The sequence below is a fragment of the Leiobunum rupestre genome, chromosome 3 (assembly GCF_980474605.1).
Source record: "Leiobunum rupestre chromosome 3, qqLeiRupe1.1.hap1, whole genome shotgun sequence".
Taxonomy (NCBI): Eukaryota; Metazoa; Arthropoda; class Arachnida; order Opiliones; family Sclerosomatidae; genus Leiobunum; species Leiobunum rupestre.
The window spans coordinates 72,143,158-72,166,514 of record NC_143386.1 but is presented as its reverse complement, the minus strand read 5'-3'; the positions used below and the strand labels follow the sequence as shown (position 1 = coordinate 72,166,514).

Genomic DNA, 23,357 nt, shown 5'->3' with positions numbered 1-23,357 from the left:
TTGCTACGCATGTTACGTTTTGTCTACGCGTGTTACGTGTGTTACGTTTTTGCTACGAGGACTTTTTGCTACGCGTGTTACGTGTGTTACGTTTTTGCTACGAGGACTTTTTGCTACGCGTGTTACGTGTGTTAGGTTTTTGCTACGAGGACTTTTTGCTACGCGTGTTAAGTGTGTTAAGTTTTTGCTACGCATGTTACGTTTTTTCTACGCGTGTTACGTGTGTTACGTTTTTGCTACGAGGACTTTTTGCTACGCGTGTTACGTGTGTTACGTTTTTGCTACGAGGACTTTTTGCTACGCGTGTTACGTGTGTTAGGTTTTTGCTACGAGGACTTTTTGCTACGCGTGTTAAGTGTGTTAAGTTTTTGCTACGCATGTTACGTTTTTTTCTACGCGTGTTACGTGTGTTACGTTTTTGCTACGAGGACTTTTTGCTACGCGTGTTAAGTGTGTTAAGTTTTTGCTACGCATGTTACGTTTTGTCTACGCGTGTTACGTGTGTTACGTTTTTGCTACGAGGACTTTTTGCTACGCGTGTTAAGTGTGTTAAGTTTTTGCTACGCATGTTACGTTTTTTTCTACGCGTGTTACGTGTGTTACGTTTTTGCTACGCGTGTTACGTGTGTTACGTTTTTGATACGAGGACTTTTTGCTACGCGTGTTACGTGTGTTACGTTTTTGATACGAGGACTTTTTGCTACGCGTGTTACGTGTGTTACGTTTTTGATACGAGGACTTTTTGCTACGCGTGTTACGTGTGTTACGTTTTTGCTACGAGGACTTTTTGCTACGCGTGTTAAGTGTGTTAAGTTTTTGCTACGCATGTTACGTTTTTTTCTACGCGTATTACGTGTGTTACGTTTTTGCTACGATGACTTTTTGCTACGCGTGTTACGTTTTTGCTACGAGGACTTTTTGTTACGTGTGTTACGTTTTTGCTACGAGGACTTTTTGCTACGCGTGTTACGTGTGTTACGTTTTTGCTAAGAGGACTTTTTGCTACGCGTGTTAAGTGTGTAAAGTTTTTGCTACGCATGTTACGTTTTTTTCTACGCTTGTTACGTGTGTTACGTTTTTGCTACGAGGACTTTTTGCTACGCGTGTTACGTGTGTTACGTTTTTGCTACGAGGACTTTTTGCTACGCGTGTTACGTGTGTTACGTTTTTGCTACGAAGACTTTTTGCTACGTGTGTTACGTTTTTGCTACGAGGACTTTTTGCTACGCGTGTTACGTGTGTTACGTTTTTGCTACGAGGACTTTTTGCTACGCGTGTTACGTGTGTTACGTTTTTGCTACGAGGACTTTTTGCTACGCGTGTTACGTGTGTTACGTTTTTGATACGAGGACTTTTTGCTACGCGTGTTAAGTGTGTTAAGTTTTTGCTACGCATGTTACGTTTTTTCTACGCGTGTTACGTGTGTTACGTTTTTGCTACGCGTGTTACGTGTGTTACGTTTTTGATACGAGGACTTTTTGCTACGCGTGTTACTAGTGTAACGTTTTTGCTACGAGGACTTTTTGCTACGCGTTTTAAGTGTGTTAAGTTTTTGCTACGCATGTTACGTTTTTTTCTACGCGTATTACGTGTGTAACGTTTTTGCTACGAGGACTTTTTGCTACCCGTGTTACGTTTTTGCTACGAGGACTTTTTGCTACGCGTGTTACGTGTGTAACGTTTTTGCTACGAGGACTTTTTGCTACGCGTGTTACGTGTGTTACGTTTTTGATACGAGGACTTTTTGCTACGCGTGTTAAGTGTGTTAAGTTTTTGCTACGCATGTTACGTTTTTTCTACGCGTGTTACGCATGTTACGTTTTTTTCTACGCGTGTTACGTGTGTTACGTTTTTGCTACGAGGACTTTTTGCTACGCGTGTTACGTGTGTTACGTTTTTGCTACGAGGACTTTTTGCTACGCGTGTTAAGTGTGTTACGTTTTTGCTACGAGGACTTTTTGCTACGCGTGTTAAGTGTGTTAAGTTTTTGCTACGCATGTTACGTTTTTTTCTACGCGTGTTACGTGTGTTACGTTTTTGCTACGAGGACTTTTTGCTACGCGTGTTACGTGTGTTACGTTTTTGCTACGAGGACTTTTTGCTACGCGTGTTAAGTGTGTTAAGTTTTTGCTACGCATGTTACGTTTTTTTCTACGCGTGTTACGTGTGTTACGTTTTTGCTACGAGGACTTTTTGCTACGCGTGTTACGTGTGTTACGTTTTTGCTATGAGGACTTTTTGCTACGCGTGTTACGTGTGTTACGTTTTTGCTACGAGGACTTTTTGCTACGCGTGTTAAGTGTGTTAAGTTTTTGCTACGCATGTTACGTGTGTTAAGTTTTTGCTACGCATGTTACGTTTTTTTCTACGCGTGTTACGTGTGTTACGTTTTTGCTACGAGGACTTTTTGCTACGCGTGTTACGTGTGTTACGTTTTTGCTACGAGGACTTTTTGCTACGCGTGTTAAGTGTGTTAAGTTTTTGCTACGCATGTTGCGTTTTTTTCTACGCGTGTTACGTGTGTTACGTTTTTGCTACGAGGACTTTTTGCTACGCGTGTTACGTGTGTTACGTTATTGCTACGAGGACTTTGCTACGCGTGTTAAGTGTGTTAAGTTTTTGCTACGCATGTTACGTTTTTTTCTACGCGTGTTACGTGTGTTACGTTTTGCTACGAGGACTTTTTGCTACGCGTGTTAAGTGTGTTAAGTTTCTGCTACGCATGTTACGTTTTTTTCTACGCGTGTTACGTGTGTTACGTTTTTGCTACGAGGACTTTTTGCTACGCGTGTTACGTGTGTTACGTTATTGCTACGAGGACTTTGCTACGCGTGTTAAGTGTGTTAAGTTTTTGCTACGCATGTTACGTTTTTTCTACGCGTGTTACGTGTGTTACGTTTTGCTACGAGGACTTTTTGCTACGCGTGTTAAGTGTGTTAAGTTTTTGCTACGCATGTTACGTTTTTTTCTACGCGTGTTACGTGTGTTACGTTTTTGCTACGAGGACTTTTTGCTACGCGTGTTACGTGTGTTACGTTTTTGCTACGAGGACTTTTTGCTACGCGTGTTAAGTGTGTTAAGTTTTTGCTACGCATGTTACGTTTTGTCTACGCGTGTTACGTGTGTTACGTTTTTGCTACGAGGACTTTTTGCTACGCGTGTTACGTGTGTTACGTTTTTGCTACGAGGACTTTTTGCTACGCGTGTTACGTGTGTTAGGTTTTTGCTACGAGGACTTTTTGCTACGCGTGTTAAGTGTGTTAAGTTTTTGCTACGCATGTTACGTTTTTTCTACGCGTGTTACGTGTGTTACGTTTTTGCTACGAGGACTTTTTGCTACGCGTGTTACGTGTGTTACGTTTTTGCTACGAGGACTTTTTGCTACGCGTGTTACGTGTGTTAGGTTTTTGCTACGAGGACTTTTTGCTACGCGTGTTAAGTGTGTTAAGTTTTTGCTACGCATGTTACGTTTTTTTCTACGCGTGTTACGTGTGTTACGTTTTTGCTACGAGGACTTTTTGCTACGCGTGTTAAGTGTGTTAAGTTTTTGCTACGCATGTTACGTTTTGTCTACGCGTGTTACGTGTGTTACGTTTTTGCTACGAGGACTTTTTGCTACGCGTGTTAAGTGTGTTAAGTTTTTGCTACGCATGTTACGTTTTTTTCTACGCGTGTTACGTGTGTTACGTTTTTGCTACGCGTGTTACGTGTGTTACGTTTTTGATACGAGGACTTTTTGCTACGCGTGTTACGTGTGTTACGTTTTTGATACGAGGACTTTTTGCTACGCGTGTTACGTGTGTTACGTTTTTGATACGAGGACTTTTTGCTACGCGTGTTACGTGTGTTACGTTTTTGCTACGAGGACTTTTTGCTACGCGTGTTAAGTGTGTTAAGTTTTTGCTACGCATGTTACGTTTTTTTCTACGCGTATTACGTGTGTTACGTTTTTGCTACGATGACTTTTTGCTACGCGTGTTACGTTTTTGCTACGAGGACTTTTTGTTACGTGTGTTACGTTTTTGCTACGAGGACTTTTTGCTACGCGTGTTACGTGTGTTACGTTTTTGCTAAGAGGACTTTTTGCTACGCGTGTTAAGTGTGTAAAGTTTTTGCTACGCATGTTACGTTTTTTTCTACGCTTGTTACGTGTGTTACGTTTTTGCTACGAGGACTTTTTGCTACGCGTGTTACGTGTGTTACGTTTTTGCTACGAGGACTTTTTGCTACGCGTGTTACGTGTGTTACGTTTTTGCTACGAAGACTTTTTGCTACGTGTGTTACGTTTTTGCTACGAGGACTTTTTGCTACGCGTGTTACGTGTGTTACGTTTTTGCTACGAGGACTTTTTGCTACGCGTGTTACGTGTGTTACGTTTTTGCTACGAGGACTTTTTGCTACGCGTGTTACGTGTGTTACGTTTTTGATACGAGGACTTTTTGCTACGCGTGTTAAGTGTGTTAAGTTTTTGCTACGCATGTTACGTTTTTTCTACGCGTGTTACGTGTGTTACGTTTTTGCTACGCGTGTTACGTGTGTTACGTTTTTGATACGAGGACTTTTTGCTACGCGTGTTACTAGTGTAACGTTTTTGCTACGAGGACTTTTTGCTACGCGTTTTAAGTGTGTTAAGTTTTTGCTACGCATGTTACGTTTTTTTCTACGCGTATTACGTGTGTAACGTTTTTGCTACGAGGACTTTTTGCTACCCGTGTTACGTTTTTGCTACGAGGACTTTTTGCTACGCGTGTTACGTGTGTAACGTTTTTGCTACGAGGACTTTTTGCTACGCGTGTTACGTGTGTTACGTTTTTGATACGAGGACTTTTTGCTACGCGTGTTAAGTGTGTTAAGTTTTTGCTACGCATGTTACGTTTTTTCTACGCGTGTTACGCATGTTACGTTTTTTTCTACGCGTGTTACGTGTGTTACGTTTTTGCTACGAGGACTTTTTGCTACGCGTGTTACGTGTGTTACGTTTTTGCTACGAGGACTTTTTGCTACGCGTGTTAAGTGTGTTAAGTTTTTGTTACGCATGTTACGTTTTTTTCTACGCGTGTTACGTGTTACGTTTTTGCTACGAGGACTTTTTGCTACGCGTGTTACGTGTGTTAGGTTTTTGCTACGAGGACTTTTGCTACGCGTGTTAAGTGTGTTAAGTTTTTGCTACGCATGTTACGTTTTGTCTACGCGTGTTACGTGTGTTACGTTTTTGCTACGAGGACTTTTTGCTACGCGTGTTACGTGTGTTACGTTTTTGCTACGAGGACTTTTTGCTACGCGTGTTACGTGTGTTAGGTTTTTGCTACGAGGACTTTTTGCTACGCGTGTTAAGTGTGTTAAGTTTTTGCTACGCATGTTACGTTTTTTCTACGCGTGTTACGTGTGTTACGTTTTTGCTACGAGGACTTTTTGCTACGCGTGTTACGTGTGTTACGTTTTTGCTACGAGGACTTTTTGCTACGCGTGTTACGTGTGTTAGGTTTTTGCTACGAGGACTTTTTGCTACGCGTGTTAAGTGTGTTAAGTTTTTGCTACGCATGTTACGTTTTTTTCTACGCGTGTTACGTGTGTTACGTTTTTGCTACGAGGACTTTTTGCTACGCGTGTTAAGTGTGTTAAGTTTTTGCTACGCATGTTACGTTTTGTCTACGCGTGTTACGTGTGTTACGTTTTTGCTACGAGGACTTTTTGCTACGCGTGTTAAGTGTGTTAAGTTTTTGCTACGCATGTTACGTTTTTGTTACGCGTGTTACGTGTGTTACGTTTTTGATACGAGGACTTTTTGCTACGCGTGTTACGTGTGTTACGTTTTTGATACGAGGACTTTTTGCTACGCGTGTTACGTGTGTTACGTTTTTGCTACGAGGACTTTTTGCTACGCGTGTTAAGTGTGTTAAGTTTTTGCTACGCATGTTACGTTTTTTTCTACGCGTATTACGTGTGTTACGTTTTTGCTACGATGACTTTTTGCTACGCGTGTTACGTTTTTGCTACGAGGACTTTTTGTTACGTGTGTTACATTTTTGCTACGAGGACTTTTTGCTACGCGTGTTACGTGTGTTACGTTTTTGCTAAGAGGACTTTTTGCTACGCGTGTTAAGTGTGTAAAGTTTTTGCTACGCATGTTACGTTTTTTTCTACGCGTGTTACGTGTGTTACGTTTTTGCTACGAGGACTTTTTGCTACGCGTGTTACGTGTGTTACGTTTTTGCTATGAGGACTTTTTGCTACGCGTGTTACGTGTGTTACGTTTTTGCTACGAGGACTTTTTGCTACGCGTGTTAAGTGTGTTAAGTTTTTGCTACGCATGTTACGTGTGTTAAGTTTTTGCTACGCATGTTACGTTTTTTTCTACGCGTGTTACGTGTGTTACGTTTTTGCTACGAGGACTTTTTGCTACGCGTGTTACGTGTGTTACGTTTTTGCTACGAGGACTTTTTGCTACGCGTGTTAAGTGTGTTAAGTTTTTGCTACGCATGTTGCGTTTTTTTCTACGCGTGTTACGTGTGTTACGTTTTTGCTACGAGGACTTTTTGCTACGCGTGTTACGTGTGTTACGTTATTGCTACGAGGACTTTGCTACGCGTGTTAAGTGTGTTAAGTTTTTGCTACGCATGTTACGTTTTTTTCTACGCGTGTTACGTGTGTTACGTTTTGCTACGAGGACTTTTTGCTACGCGTGTTAAGTGTGTTAAGTTTCTGCTACGCATGTTACGTTTTTTTCTACGCGTGTTACGTGTGTTACGTTTTTGCTACGAGGACTTTTTGCTACGCGTGTTACGTGTGTTACGTTATTGCTACGAGGACTTTGCTACGCGTGTTAAGTGTGTTAAGTTTTTGCTACGCATGTTACGTTTTTTCTACGCGTGTTACGTGTGTTACGTTTTGCTACGAGGACTTTTTGCTACGCGTGTTAAGTGTGTTAAGTTTTTGCTACGCATGTTACGTTTTTTTCTACGCGTGTTACGTGTGTTACGTTTTTGCTACGAGGACTTTTTGCTACGCGTGTTACGTGTGTTACGTTTTTGCTACGAGGACTTTTTGCTACGCGTGTTAAGTGTGTTAAGTTTTTGCTACGCATGTTACGTTTTGTCTACGCGTGTTACGTGTGTTACGTTTTTGCTACGAGGACTTTTTGCTACGCGTGTTACGTGTGTTACGTTTTTGCTACGAGGACTTTTTGCTACGCGTGTTACGTGTGTTAGGTTTTTGCTACGAGGACTTTTTGCTACGCGTGTTAAGTGTGTTAAGTTTTTGCTACGCATGTTACGTTTTTTCTACGCGTGTTACGTGTGTTACGTTTTTGCTACGAGGACTTTTTGCTACGCGTGTTACGTGTGTTACGTTTTTGCTACGAGGACTTTTTGCTACGCGTGTTACGTGTGTTAGGTTTTTGCTACGAGGACTTTTTGCTACGCGTGTTAAGTGTGTTAAGTTTTTGCTACGCATGTTACGTTTTTTTCTACGCGTGTTACGTGTGTTACGTTTTTGCTACGAGGACTTTTTGCTACGCGTGTTAAGTGTGTTAAGTTTTTGCTACGCATGTTACGTTTTGTCTACGCGTGTTACGTGTGTTACGTTTTTGCTACGAGGACTTTTTGCTACGCGTGTTAAGTGTGTTAAGTTTTTGCTACGCATGTTACGTTTTTTTCTACGCGTGTTACGTGTGTTACGTTTTTGCTACGCGTGTTACGTGTGTTACGTTTTTGATACGAGGACTTTTTGCTACGCGTGTTACGTGTGTTACGTTTTTGATACGAGGACTTTTTGCTACGCGTGTTACGTGTGTTACGTTTTTGATACGAGGACTTTTTGCTACGCGTGTTACGTGTGTTACGTTTTTGCTACGAGGACTTTTTGCTACGCGTGTTAAGTGTGTTAAGTTTTTGCTACGCATGTTACGTTTTTTTCTACGCGTATTACGTGTGTTACGTTTTTGCTACGATGACTTTTTGCTACGCGTGTTACGTTTTTGCTACGAGGACTTTTTGTTACGTGTGTTACGTTTTTGCTACGAGGACTTTTTGCTACGCGTGTTACGTGTGTTACGTTTTTGCTAAGAGGACTTTTTGCTACGCGTGTTAAGTGTGTAAAGTTTTTGCTACGCATGTTACGTTTTTTTCTACGCTTGTTACGTGTGTTACGTTTTTGCTACGAGGACTTTTTGCTACGCGTGTTACGTGTGTTACGTTTTTGCTACGAGGACTTTTTGCTACGCGTGTTACGTGTGTTACGTTTTTGCTACGAAGACTTTTTGCTACGTGTGTTACGTTTTTGCTACGAGGACTTTTTGCTACGCGTGTTACGTGTGTTACGTTTTTGCTACGAGGACTTTTTGCTACGCGTGTTACGTGTGTTACGTTTTTGCTACGAGGACTTTTTGCTACGCGTGTTACGTGTGTTACGTTTTTGATACGAGGACTTTTTGCTACGCGTGTTAAGTGTGTTAAGTTTTTGCTACGCATGTTACGTTTTTTCTACGCGTGTTACGTGTGTTACGTTTTTGCTACGCGTGTTACGTGTGTTACGTTTTTGATACGAGGACTTTTTGCTACGCGTGTTACTAGTGTAACGTTTTTGCTACGAGGACTTTTTGCTACGCGTTTTAAGTGTGTTAAGTTTTTGCTACGCATGTTACGTTTTTTTCTACGCGTATTACGTGTGTAACGTTTTTGCTACGAGGACTTTTTGCTACCCGTGTTACGTTTTTGCTACGAGGACTTTTTGCTACGCGTGTTACGTGTGTAACGTTTTTGCTACGAGGACTTTTTGCTACGCGTGTTACGTGTGTTACGTTTTTGATACGAGGACTTTTTGCTACGCGTGTTAAGTGTGTTAAGTTTTTGCTACGCATGTTACGTTTTTTCTACGCGTGTTACGCATGTTACGTTTTTTTCTACGCGTGTTACGTGTGTTACGTTTTTGCTACGAGGACTTTTTGCTACGCGTGTTACGTGTGTTACGTTTTTGCTACGAGGACTTTTTGCTACGCGTGTTAAGTGTGTTAAGTTTTTGTTACGCATGTTACGTTTTTTTCTACGCGTGTTACGTGTTACGTTTTTGCTACGAGGACTTTTTGCTACGCGTGTTACGTGTGTTAGGTTTTTGCTACGAGGACTTTTGCTACGCGTGTTAAGTGTGTTAAGTTTTTGCTACGCATGTTACGTTTTGTCTACGCGTGTTACGTGTGTTACGTTTTTGCTACGAGGACTTTTTGCTACGCGTGTTACGTGTGTTACGTTTTTGCTACGAGGACTTTTTGCTACGCGTGTTACGTGTGTTAGGTTTTTGCTACGAGGACTTTTTGCTACGCGTGTTAAGTGTGTTAAGTTTTTGCTACGCATGTTACGTTTTTTCTACGCGTGTTACGTGTGTTACGTTTTTGCTACGAGGACTTTTTGCTACGCGTGTTACGTGTGTTACGTTTTTGCTACGAGGACTTTTTGCTACGCGTGTTACGTGTGTTAGGTTTTTGCTACGAGGACTTTTTGCTACGCGTGTTAAGTGTGTTAAGTTTTTGCTACGCATGTTACGTTTTTTTCTACGCGTGTTACGTGTGTTACGTTTTTGCTACGAGGACTTTTTGCTACGCGTGTTAAGTGTGTTAAGTTTTTGCTACGCATGTTACGTTTTGTCTACGCGTGTTACGTGTGTTACGTTTTTGCTACGAGGACTTTTTGCTACGCGTGTTAAGTGTGTTAAGTTTTTGCTACGCATGTTACGTTTTTGTTACGCGTGTTACGTGTGTTACGTTTTTGATACGAGGACTTTTTGCTACGCGTGTTACGTGTGTTACGTTTTTGATACGAGGACTTTTTGCTACGCGTGTTACGTGTGTTACGTTTTTGCTACGAGGACTTTTTGCTACGCGTGTTAAGTGTGTTAAGTTTTTGCTACGCATGTTACGTTTTTTTCTACGCGTATTACGTGTGTTACGTTTTTGCTACGATGACTTTTTGCTACGCGTGTTACGTTTTTGCTACGAGGACTTTTTGTTACGTGTGTTACATTTTTGCTACGAGGACTTTTTGCTACGCGTGTTACGTGTGTTACGTTTTTGCTAAGAGGACTTTTTGCTACGCGTGTTAAGTGTGTAAAGTTTTTGCTACGCATGTTACGTTTTTTTCTACGCTTGTTACGTGTGTTACGTTTTTGCTACGAGGACTTTTTGCTACGCGTGTTACGTGTGTTACGTTTTTGCTACGAGGACTTTTTGCTACGCGTGTTACGTGTGTTACGTTTTTGCTACGAAGACTTTTTGCTACGTGTGTTACGTTTTTGCTACGAGGACTTTTTGCTACGCGTGTTACGTGTGTTACGTTTTTGCTACGAGGACTTTTTGCTACGCGTGTTACGTGTGTTACGTTTTTGCTACGAGGACTTTTTGCTACGCGTGTTACGTGTGTTACGTTTTTGATACGAGGACTTTTTGCTACGCGTGTTAAGTGTGTTAAGTTTTTGCTACGCATGTTACGTTTTTTCTACGCGTGTTACGTGTGTTACGTTTTTGCTACGCGTGTTACGTGTGTTACGTTTTTGATACGAGGACTTTTTGCTACGCGTGTTACTAGTGTAACGTTTTTGCTACGAGGACTTTTTGCTACGCGTTTTAAGTGTGTTAAGTTTTTGCTACGCATGTTACGTTTTTTTCTACGCGTATTACGTGTGTAACGTTTTTGCTACGAGGACTTTTTGCTACCCGTGTTACGTTTTTGCTACGAGGACTTTTTGCTACGCGTGTTACGTGTGTAACGTTTTTGCTACGAGGACTTTTTGCTACGCGTGTTACGTGTGTTACGTTTTTGCTACGAGGACTTTTTGCTACGCGTGTTAAGTGTGTTAAGTTTTTGCTACGCATGTTACGTTTTTTTCTACGCGTGTTACGTGTGTTACGTTTTTGCTACGCGTGTTAAGTGTGTTACGTTTTTGCTACGAGGACTTTTTGCTACGCGTGTTACGTTTTTGCTACGAGGACTTTTTGCTACGCGTGTTACGTTTTTGCTACGAGGACTTTTTGCTACGCGTGTTACGTTTTTGCTACGAGGACTTTTTGCTACGCGTGTTACGTGTGTTACGTTTTTGCTACGAGGACTTTTTGCTACGCGTGTTAAGTGTGTTAAGTTTTTGCTACGCATGTTACGTTTTTTTCTACGCTTGTTACGTGTGTTACGTTTTTGCTACGAGGACTTTTTGCTACGCGTGTTACGTGTGTTACGTTTTTGCTACGAGGACTTTTTGCTACGCGTGTTACGTGTGTTACGTTTTTGCTACGAGGACTTTTTGCTACGCGTGTTACGTGTGTTACGTTTTTGCTACGAAGACTTTTTGCTACGTGTGTTACGTTTTTGCTACGAGGACTTATTGCTACGCGTGTTACGTGTGTTACGTTTTTGCTACGAGGACTTTTTGCTACGCGTGTTACGTGTGTTACGTTTTTGCTACGAGGACTTTTTGCTACGCGTGTTAAGTGTGTTAAGTTTTTGCTACGCATGTTACGTTTTTTTCTACGCGTGTTACGTGTGTTACGTTTTTGCTACGAGGACTTTTTGCTACGCGTGTTAAGTGTGTTAAGTTTTTGCTACGCATGTTATGTTTTTTTCTACGCGTGGTACGTGTGTTACGTTTTTGCTACGAGGACTTTTTGCTACGCGTGTTACGTGTGTTACGTTTTTGCTACGAGGACTTTTTGCTACGCGTGTTACTAGTGTAACGTTTTTGCTACGAGGACTTTTTGCTACGCGTTTTAAGTGTGTTAAGTTTTTGCTACGCATGTTACGTTTTTTTCTACGCGTATTACGTGTGTTACGTTTTTGCTACGAGGACTTTTTGCTACGCGTGTTACGTTTTTGCTAAGAGGACTTTTTGCTACGCGTGTTACGTGTGTTACGTTTTTGCTACGAGGACTTTTTGCTACGCGTGTTACGTATGTTACGTTTTTGCTACGCGTGTTAAGTGTGTAAAGTTTTTGCTACGCATGTTACGTTTTTTTCTACGCTTGTTACGTGTGTTACGTTTTTGCTACGAGGACTTTTTGCTACGCGTGTTAAGTGTGTTACGTTTTTGCTACGAGGACTTTTTGCTACACGTGTTACGTGTGTTACGTTTTTGCTACGAGGACTTTTTGCTACGCGTGTTAAGTGTGTTAAGTTTTTGCTACGCATGTTACGTTTTTTTCTACGCGTGTTACGTGTGTTACGTTTTTGCTACGCGTGTTACGTGTGTTACGTTTTTGCTACGAGGACTTTTTGCTACGCGTGTTACGTTTTTGCTACGAGGACTTTTTGCTACGCGTGTTACGTTTTTGCTACGAGGACTTTTTGCTACGCGTGTTACGTGTGTTACGTTTTTGCTACGAGGACTTTCACTACGCGTGTTAAGTGTGTTAAGTTTTTGCTACGCATGTTACGTTTTTTTCTACGCGTGTTACGTGTGTTACGTTTTTGCTACGAGGACTTTTTGCTACGCGTGTTAAGTGTGTTAGGTTTTTGCTACGCATGTTTCGTTTTTTGCTACGCGTGTTACGTGTGTTACGTTTTTGCTACGAGGACTTTTTGCTACGCTTGTTACGTTTTTGCTACGAGGACTTTTTGCTACGCGTGTTACGTGTGTTACGTTTTTGCTACGAGGACTTTTTGCTACGAGTTTTACGTGTGTTAAGTTTTTGCTACGCATGTTACGTTTTTTTCTACGCGTGTTACGTGTGTTACGTTTTTGCTACGAGGACTTTTTGCTACGCGTGTTACGTTTTTGCTACGAGGACTTTTTGCTACGCGTGTTAAGTGTGTAAAGTTTTTGCTACGCATGTTACGTTTTTTTCTACGCTTGTTACGTGTGTTACGTTTTTGCTACGACGACTTTTTGCTACGCGTGTTACGTGTGTTACGTTTTTGCTACGAGGACTTTTTGCTACGCGTGTTAAGTGTGTTAAGTTTTTGCTACGCATGTTACGTTTTTTTCTACGCGTGTTACGTGTGTTACGTTTTTGCTACGAGGACTTTTTGCTACGCGTGTTAAGTGTGTTAAGTTTTTGCTACGCATGTTATGTTTTTTTCTACGCGTGGTACGTGTGTTACGTTTTTGCTACGAGGACTTTTTGCTACGCGTGTTACGTGTGTTACGTTTTTGCTACGAGGACTTTTTGCTACGCGTGTTACGTGTGTTACGTTTTTGATACGAGGACTTTTTGCTACGCGTGTTAAGTGTGTTAAGTTTTTGCTAGGCATGTTACGTTTTTTCTACGCGTGTTACGTGTGTTACGTTTTTGCTACGCGTGTTACGTGTGTTACGTTTTTGATACGAGGACTTTTTGCTACGCGTGTTACTAGTGTAACGTTTTTGCTACGAGGACTTTTTGCTACGCGTTTTAAGTGTGTTAAGTTTTTGCTACGCATGTTACGTTTTTTTCTACGCGTATTACGTGTGTTACGTTTTTGCTACGAGGACTTTTTGCTACGCGTGTTACGTTTTTGCTAAGAGGACTTTTTGCTATGCGTGTTACGTGTGTTACGTTTTTGCTACGAGGACTTTTTGCTACGCGTGTTACGTATGTTACGTTTTTGCTACGCGTGTTAAGTGTGTAAAGTTTTTGCTACGCATGTTACGTTTTTTTCTACGCTTGTTACGTGTGTTACGTTTTTGCTACGAGGACTTTTTGCTACGCGTGTTAAGTGTGTTACGTTTTTGCTACGAGGACTTTTTGCTACACGTGTTACGTGTGTTACGTTTTTGCTACGAGGACTTTTTGCTACGCGTGTTAAGTGTGTTAAGTTTTTGCTACGCATGTTACGTTTTTTTCTACGCGTGTTACGTGTGTTACGTTTTTGCTACGCGTGTTACGTGTGTTACGTTTTTGCTACGAGGACTTTTTGCTACGCGTGTTACGTTTTTGCTACGAGGACTTTTTGCTACGCGTGTTACGTTTTTGCTACGAGGACTTTTTGCTACGCGTGTTACGTGTGTTACGTTTTTGCTACGAGGACTTTCACTACGCGTGTTAAGTGTGTTAAGTTTTTGCTACGCATGTTACGTTTTTTTCTACGCGTGTTACGTGTGTTACGTTTTTGCTACGAGGACTTTTTGCTACGCGTGTTAAGTGTGTTAGGTTTTTGCTACGCATGTTTCGTTTTTTGCTACGCGTGTTACGTGTGTTACGTTTTTGCTACGAGGACTTTTTGCTACGCGTGTTACGTTTTTGCTACGAGGACTTTTTGCTACGCGTGTTACGTGTGTTACGTTTTTGCTACGAGGACTTTTTGCTACGAGTTTTACGTGTGTTAAGTTTTTGCTACGCATGTTACGTTTTTTTCTACGCGTGTTACGTGTGTTACGTTTTTGCTACGAGGACTTTTTGCTACGCGTGTTACGTTTTTGCTACGAGGACTTTTTGCTACGCGTGTTAAGTGTGTAAAGTTTTTGCTACGCATGTTACGTTTTTTTCTACGCTTGTTACGTGTGTTACGTTTTTGCTACGAGGACTTTTTGCTACGCGTGTTACGTGTGTTACGTTTTTGCTACGAGGACTTTTTGCTACGCGTGTTAAGTGTGTTAAGTTTTTGCTACGCATGTTACGTTTTTTTCTACGCGTGTTACGTGTGTTACGTTTTTGCTACGAGGACTTTTTGCTACGCGTGTTAAGTGTGTTAAGTTTTTGCTACGCAAGTTACGTTTTTTGCTACGCGTGTTACGTGTGTTACGTTTTTGCTACGAGGACTTTTTGCTACGCGTGTTAAGTGTGTTAAGTTTTTGCTACTCATGTTACGTTTTTTTCTACGCGTGTTACGTGTGTTACGTTTTTGCTACGAGGACTTTTTGTTACGTGTGTTACGTTTTTTCTAAGCATGTTACGTTTTTGCTACGCGTGTTACGTTTTTGCTACGACTGTTGCGTTTTTGCTACGCGTGTTGCGCTTTTGCTACACGTGTTGCATTTTTGCTACAGCGTTTACCTTTCTTACGTACAAATCAGATCTAATTCATTAAAATTAAAACCCCGGGCGAAGCCGGGTATTAAAGCTAGTATACTTTATAAAACTAGAATGTCTCGTGTTGTCCAACTACGGTGCGCTTAAGCAAAAATGATTTACTTATTTAAAATCTTTAAAATGTTGCGGCATAATATTTTTATTGTTTCTTTCGGCGTTAAATAACATTTTGCAATTCCCTTTAAAATCATTTGCGCTATTTTATTTGCAACAAATAACGTTCTATAGAGATTAATTAGGTGTAGGAAGAAAAATTATATTTAGGTATTAAGCTTCTAAAAATAAATAGCAAAAACAAAAGCATTCCTAATATTGATTTTCAACATATAAAATGCCTTTAATATGGTTTTGTAAGATAGAGCTCGGCGAAACAGATAAATTAACCGCTAAAGTTTTGATTAACCATAACAATTACGATTAACTGTTTATCCATGGATATTATCCACGGCTATATATTAATTTAACATGTAAAATAATCGGGTTTTTTTTCGGATAATTTTATTTTGTGAATAAAAATAAATAAAGTGATTATTTCTTATCCAAACGCCGAGCTCTATTGTAAGGTCACGAAAATATGATATATTTTATCTTGTGAAATCGGCAAGTTGTAGATAATAATCTAAGGTCAGAATAGAAATTATCTTTGCTTGCCTAAAATATAATTAACTAAATAATTAACTAAATACATCAATTTCTTTGGTTGGTTTTTGAATACCTATTTGTTTATTTTCAAATTAAAAACTATAATTTTTAACTTATTCATTTATTTTGTCGTCCGTTAATCTTCGGTGGCAACATTGAATTCGGAATTTCAGTGAAATTTAATCTAGTCCAACTTCTTCTTTTTCACTTTGTAAATTTACCAACTTCATACTCGAAAATTTAAATTTAATGTACGTCCCAGACCGTTTATAAACTTAATTATTTTAATTAGATATTGGACTCCTTTGCGAAGTCAATGGACACCGGTCCGTATACGCCATTGATGCAGTTGTCTCCGAGTTTCTCGTCGTCACCCACTGTCATTATCACTTACAAAGATGTCCGACCCTCCATCAGCCAATATAATATTCGGGGTTTGAACGGAGAAGTGTGGTTTACTACCGTTGCTTTTGTAATAATAGCATCCGTTGTGTTGTCTTTGTTTCACGAGACAAGGAATGGAAAGAGTAGCCTCTCGAAGCACATTGATTATTTGTGGTATTTTATTTCTGTATTTCTCCGAAATGGTAAGTAACTCTTTCTGCAATGAGTTAGCAAGTTCTCTCCCAGATGGTTGAAGGGGCTTTCTACTAATTCCATTAAAATGTTATGAGGTTATAAGTGTAGAGAGCAGTAGGTTCGCGTGGCCTGAAGTGCTTGCTACCACCATAGTACGCATTGTAACCCGGTCACCTGTTATATAAGGCATTAAAAGTCGCTAGATGGCTTGAGCCTAAGGTAGTTCCTTTGGAATTAGCCTAGATATCATTATTGTGCAATTAGATATTGGTGGAGTCTGAATAATTAATATATCGCGAATGCATTCATAGGTTAGAGTGACTACAGGACCTCAGTTTTAATATAACCGGATTGAAACGCATGTTGAACTTGTGATATTCCTATATCATCCTTCGCTTTACTAGAAACCATAGAGTATAAACTTACTTGACTACCAACAGGTCTTAAAAAGATAATGATTCTTTGAGTTTCAACAAAACCTCCATAATAGTCATGTTGCACCATTAACATATTCGATAGTTTTTATCCTAATTAGATAAGTTTAAGGATTTGACTACCTGTGAAGTGCTCACTTCATATTATCCACTGTTTTTATAAAAGTGTTCCTCCTTTTCTGCTAAATTTTACCTCCCTGCATTTTTAACCATATCCCCGATCTATCGAAACTATACAAACAACCCATGTGATTGATCAAGGCTTAGCATAAATCAAACAATTCTTTAATATAAACCTTTCAGGATTTCTTGGAAAAATAAAGAAAAACACTCTTCCCTCTTTTATTAATGTGCATTACTACAATTTGCGTAAGAACAGATTCCACCGCCGTAATATTCCCTACTATTCTAACTAGCACTATTATTGAACCCGGCATAGCGAAAACCAAAAACTGGAGGTTTTCCACAAATTAACTAGATGGTGATAGCGTCGCGATTCAAAAACCAGCTTACGCCCAACAAAGACGGAGTCGGCTCTCCTTATCTTCCTCCATGGTTAAGTACATCCTGTTGAGTTTACTGAAATTATTGATGAGTAACGCAATCTAAAAGCTACATGTACATTGCAACAGGGAGTTTTAGGACGAACTTAATTAGTCTTAAATATCTTTAAGTACCTTGAGGCTGGTCAAATTCCCAACTATTTCGGAGTGTTTGCATCGCATCTATTACTTTTTCTTATAAACGAGCTTACATTTTACGTTTTCGCCGGGGCTATAATGGCGTAGTCCAGTGTTCCGAGGTGGTAAATACCAGGTGCCAAATAATGTGACAAATAGTGGTAAATACTGGTCTGTCCAAAAATGTATTAAGTGGTCAATTTGGCTAAAAGTGGAAAATACATTTTTTACTATTATTAAGATTTCAACATTAAATTTTTTGCATTTTGGGCTATAAAAAATAATAAGATAGAAAAATCTATACATAGTTTCCAGAATTTGGGCTAGTTTGGCGGGTAATATTTTGATGTTAGACCGCAGATATTACTGGGTAGTGTACAGTAGTTAATTTCATATTTTTTTTCATTTCTAACCAACAAATAAATAAGTGAAAATTAATAAATAAGTTCAAAAGTTTGTTATTGATAACTATAAATTAGATTTTCAACTTATTCTCTTTTCAAAAGACCTATTTTCTATTTGCCAATTAGCTACTATTTGCCAATTAGCTACTATTTGCCAGTATTTGCCACTGGCCTGGCCAAAAATCCAAAAAGGTGGCTCTTTAGAAACACTGAGTAAACGCATGCGTCTGGGAGTCCAGATAATGCGATTGGTTTTTTGAGAACAACCAGCAATCCCCTAATGGGTGGTTATCACACTTCCGCCACGGGTGTCCCGCCCCAATCACCAAGTATCTCCCTGTTGGCGGGCCTCGACACAAATCTCACTCCTAAACAATCACCTGAACGAGGAGACTAAATTGACCCACACGTTCTAATTTCTAAATAATAAAAAAAATTTACGTTTACTCACTTAATCTGATTAACGAATCTTAATGTTATTTTACATGTTGGAAGTTAAAGTGTGACTGAAAAAGATATTTAGCCATCAACATTCTACACTAATCAAAAGCGATTCCATAAATTAGAATTAAAATCTTAGATTTTTCAACGTAAATAAAATAGGATTCTTTTCTTGTGAGCTTAAGTGCGTAATTCGTGAATTGTCTTTGTCTATTGTAAAACAATTTTTAATGGAAATCAAAGCACTGTTCCAAACTGAACAGCGAGTTCGAAAACATAAAGCCGCGTTTTCAGATAAATTTTGAGTCCACGAATTTCCCTCAGTGATTTCCATTTAAAATTTTTATTATTATTTGTTATTTTATATGGTTTTAAAACCAAATGCCAAACCAATTTAGCTTAGGCATACCTCCACTGCATTGTATTAAATAATAAAATCAATAATACATTCTGTTAATTTATCTACCCTTAATTTAAAGAAGTTACTTCTTTTCGTGGAAAAGTTCATTTATCTGTTGTTTGTCAGTTTGTCAAAGCACCTTTACAAATGTTATAATTGCTTAGCCCAACATATTTCTGTCTCAAAATCTTCGCTGCTATTCGTGATTGGCTCTTGGATTCTGGCATCGTTTGTTTTAATTATTCATTTTTGTGGAAATTTGAAAAGCGATATCATGGTTGCTCGTTCCTCTTTCATCGATTCGATTGAGGACTTGCTGAACACACCCGAGCTGATTCCTGTCGTCTTAATACCAACAGGTTTCTTCGCTAAATTGGGTGTAAGTATTTAATTGCTCATTATTTGAAACTAGAGTCAGCGTGGAAACAAAATCTCATTATCGCGAGGCATGAGCTAAACAACAGATTCTCATAAAATCGATGACTAGAAAGTCTTAACCCGCGGGAAGACGCAACCAACCCAATCCGCCACTGCTCTACACTTCAAGAAAAAAACAACGTTAAGAATTTAATGTTTTTCCTCAACGTCGAAATGAAACGATATTTAAACACGCGTAAAAGCGAAATATGGACAGGTTCAATTTATTTAGCGAAAAAACATATAGAGTGTTTTAATTTTAAACCTTTTAAACAACCCTTATGTTTAGGCTCTACACATGTTTAGATTCGAAATATATAGGTAATAAATGTGGTTTCCTTTCCAGACGTTTAGTTTTCCGCTGAGGGCAGATAACTTCGTAGACTATTTGGCCACTCCGGGAATTATGATTTAAACCTGTAGCTTTGGCAGTCTAAAAATTAAAAATGACTAAATCATCAAATCGATAACCATGATTTAAATGGTGTTTACATACGTTCATCAGTAACCATAATATTTAGAGAAAGTTGTCAAATGAAAGGTTTTTATTTACATTTGATAATACAATAGTAGTGGTTAGCATTTTCGCCTCGCACCAAGAGGAGCCGGGTTCGATCCCGGCTTGTGGCACTGGGTGAAAACTCGGAACAACTCCATCTGCGTTGAGTTTGTAAGTTCTCTCCCCACTGGTTTAAGGGGTTTTCCCCCGAGATCTTCGGTCTCTCCTTACATAAAAACTTGTTGAGGTTAACGGTAATAGTGAGTGTAGGGAGTTGTTGGCTCGCGTGGCTTGAAGGGCTTGCCACCGCGCTCCTGAAGTAACGGCTGTAAAAGTCGCTTGATGACTTAGGCCTAAGATGGTGCTGATTATTATTTATTATTTTGTTTTATTTGATAGGTATAAAATTAACTTCAAGTTAAAATTTAATTTTTTTTTCGACAAATTGCAAATAGCTTCACGATCCAAGTTCGATACATTATTCATGGTCAGTCGATAAATTTGTCTATGAAAGGAAATAACATTTTAAATTTCATTTACTTAACCATTAAAGTGGCGTGGATATTACTCTTCCAAAATAATAGTGTATAAATGCCGACGATAAATATTTATTGTGTCCCTATTTTTATTTTGCTTGAGAAAATTAACTTACAACGTTTGTTTTCTCAATAAAAAAATTATATTTCAGTTCAGAAATAATTTAGGGATGCACCGATATATCGGTAACCGATATATCGGCTAATTTTTCAAATATCGGTATCGGGCAATATCGGCTTAAGCGAGGCCGATATTAGCCGATATTTCTGGTATTAGAAAAACATTTTCTAGTGTTTCTTTTTGATCGCTGTTGTAGGAAATAATTATTCGCGTCCAAAACGGTCAGGAATCATAAGTGGTTTTTAGACTCCAAAAGCCTTAGATCATATCATTTTTTAACAGGTGGTTACGAGAGTAAACAAAAAGCATAATATTGTGATAGGTAACTTTGTTAATATCGGCCGATATATCGGCTATCCTAGGCCGATATATCGGCCGATATTATCGGCCACGATTAGCCGATATATCGGCCGGCCGATATATCGGCTGTACCCATATCGGTTTCCCACTGTCCCTATCTAGTGGTGTGATGGGGTCACTGGAGCCTGTGGGGGGCTCCATACCCGGCTCTCAAGGTCATGTGATCGGGGCGCTGGGTCACTGGAACCTCATGGGTGTTCCACACTCGTCATTCTGTGACCTACTAAGGAGGGTAGTTTGCAGTGGAAGAGGAAGCCACTCTAGTCCTCAGCTGTGCGAGGGTGGGTCTCGGGCAGCCCATGGTGTCGCCTTTTGTTGGGCCGTGATGAGGGCGTTTGTTTGCTATATGTGAGGCGGTCAAAATGGCTGTCTCACTGGCCGAACGTTGTTTCGCAAAGCGCACTTTTGTCCGGGGCTGGTTGTTTTAGGTGGCCGCTGTAGTGCTTAAGGCGGAGCAGCGGGGTACAAATACATATACTTATGTACCCATATCGGTGCATCCCTAAGAAATATATACTTTTATCCTATTATTTATTTTGAGGGGTGATGAAAACTCACTTAACTATAAGAAAATCTGATCTGTTTCGCGTTCATTAGTAATTTTGTCAACCAATGTCTTGGGAATTAGATAAATTAAACCCAAATTATTGACAAAATAGCAGGCTATAAACATTTATTGTTATTCTTTTATTTATCGGCTTGTAAATTATATCTCTATCGATTATTTTAGAGTTAAGATATTAAATCAAAATCATTCTTCCAAAGCCATTCCAAGCCAGAAATATTTACAATGGCTCAGTTTGTTGTTTTGTGGTTTGAAAAGATTGGCTTGAAAATACGGGCCAGGCTTTAATTTTAATTCTCGATTACGATCAATAATGAGTTGTTCTACTATTTAAGGCTTCTTGATTGGGGGTGTTGGTAAATATATGCCATTCACCGATTAATAGTATTGTAAATTGTGCAAAAACAAAAGATAAAAATACTAACCATAAAATCGATCACCAACGGCCCCAACTCGGCGATACGAAACGAAAAATACAGTGTTGCCTAAAAACCAGAAATAGTCCTAAACGGATTGTTTATAATCTAAACTGTACGTTAGGATAAACGTTAATTTTCCGTCCTATTAACCAAATAATTGGTTATCTTGCTCTATAACGCGTAATAAGTGGTTTAAAATGTTGTGTTTATCTTTTCAAGTCCGAAGTATTTAGAATTTGCATATATGATTCAAACATTTAGGAAAAAAATATGTTTATACCTTAATAATGTGTATAAAATCTAAACATTGTTTTTCTGCGTACTTCTAACAGAAAAACGTGGGTCACTTCTACGATCAATTAATACAGAGGATGGAGATGGATGGAGAATACGTTGGAAATATGGACGAAGTTATTGATCAATTTATCGCGGGAAAGGCTGCGGTTTTTTTGTCCCCGGATTTTGCAATTTCAAAGTTTGCCATCTTTTACGCTGATCGCTTGAAAGACGAAAAATTGAGACTTTACTTCGGAAATAAATTCTATGAATTGGACACCCTGCATTTTTACCTCAACAAAAGACTGAGCTCGGAACTATTAGAAAGGATTAACTATCTGTGAGTGTCACTTATAATAACTTGAAATGTAATACACTAGTTTAAAAGATATTAAGCACATGCGCAGGGACGAGAACAAATATAGTTGTGGGATTACCAAATGGAATTACAATGACGTATGCTTTCTATGTCAACGATGACGTCATCTTACAATTAACCTTGTCATACAAACGTAACATCGTAATTATTTTTTAAGGCTGATAGATAACGGGACATAATACATTTTATTGTTTGTATAAAAGAACACGAGAGTGAACAAACTGTGTTTTAGTTAAAATAATCTAAAATAGTCTTAACATAATTTGAAATACACGAATTCCAGCGCAGTTGCAGCCAGGTGGGAAATTAAATGATACTTTAATACCACACCTTCCAATTCTAGTAGTATCTAGTGTAGAGTAATGATTTCTGCTTATTAAACTAAAGAAATGTTTGCTGGTTCCAACTTTTAAGGAAATGTTGCTGGATCATCGAGTTCTAAATCATTTATTTCAATTTTGAAAGGGTTCTGAGATTTGTAGAAACTGCTCAGTCGAGGCCAAAAGAGAGACTCGACTTTTGGAGGATTGGAGAGACATTGCAAATTCCAGAGGAAAATTTCAATCAATTTAAGTCGATGAGTGTGGCTTTCCTCGCACCAGTGTTCAAAATATTTTACTGTGGATTAATAGTCTTCATTTTCGTGTTTCTATTTGAATCTGTATTCTATGTAGTGAAAAAACTGTGGACGTAGAACTAAACTGAAATAACTAACCAGACTATTTGAAAATAATAAAATGTTTCAGTGAGCTACACTGTCAAAGTTGGGCTGCACATACGACACTTTGAAAATTCAAAGATAAGTCTTTAAAAATGGTTCCAATAAAGGATCGAACCGAGCCTGGCCCTCAGCCGAGGCTCGGCCAATTTCGAAGACCCTTGGCCTCGGTGCCCAGCCAAACATTGTTAAATATTCGGCCTCAGCCTCGGCTTGAGGGAGTTTTTACTTTTTAGACCCTTGTTCGATCCTTTAAGGGCGCCGAAGTGAGCCGAGCCTTGGCCCAGGTTCGGCCATTTAGAATACCCTCGGCCTCTGTGCCGAGTCGAACATTTTAAAACCTCGGCCTCGGCCCGAAGGAGTTTTTGGACCCTTTTTCGATCCTTGACTCCAATTTCAACAATTAGATGCAGATAGAAATCGCATCATGGAAGCGCTCAAGCGAAAGGTATTGTGTTATTTTTTTTTACAAAAAAACCTTATCCTTATTACAATAATCATATT

The 23,357-nt window shown here is 39.4% G+C and overlaps 1 protein-coding gene across 3 annotated transcripts in view; it reads left to right on the top strand.

Moving 5' to 3' along the window:
- Positions 1-22,879, top strand: part of LOC149954559 (uncharacterized) — a 42,136-nt gene extending 19,257 nt beyond the window's left edge. For 2 of the 3 annotated variants that reach the window (XM_090167633.1, XM_090167632.1), the window contains exons 4-5: positions 21,813-22,096; positions 22,601-22,879. In XM_090167633.1, the coding sequence (XP_090023759.1) occupies positions 21,813-22,096; positions 22,601-22,829 (513 nt within the window). In that variant the 3' untranslated portion in view covers positions 22,830-22,879. Of the gene's footprint in view, positions 1-18,826; positions 18,943-21,812; positions 22,097-22,600 lie in introns of those variants that run through there. The other variant, XM_090167634.1, reaches the window with a different exon arrangement.
- Positions 22,880-23,357: the final 478 nt, after the last annotated feature.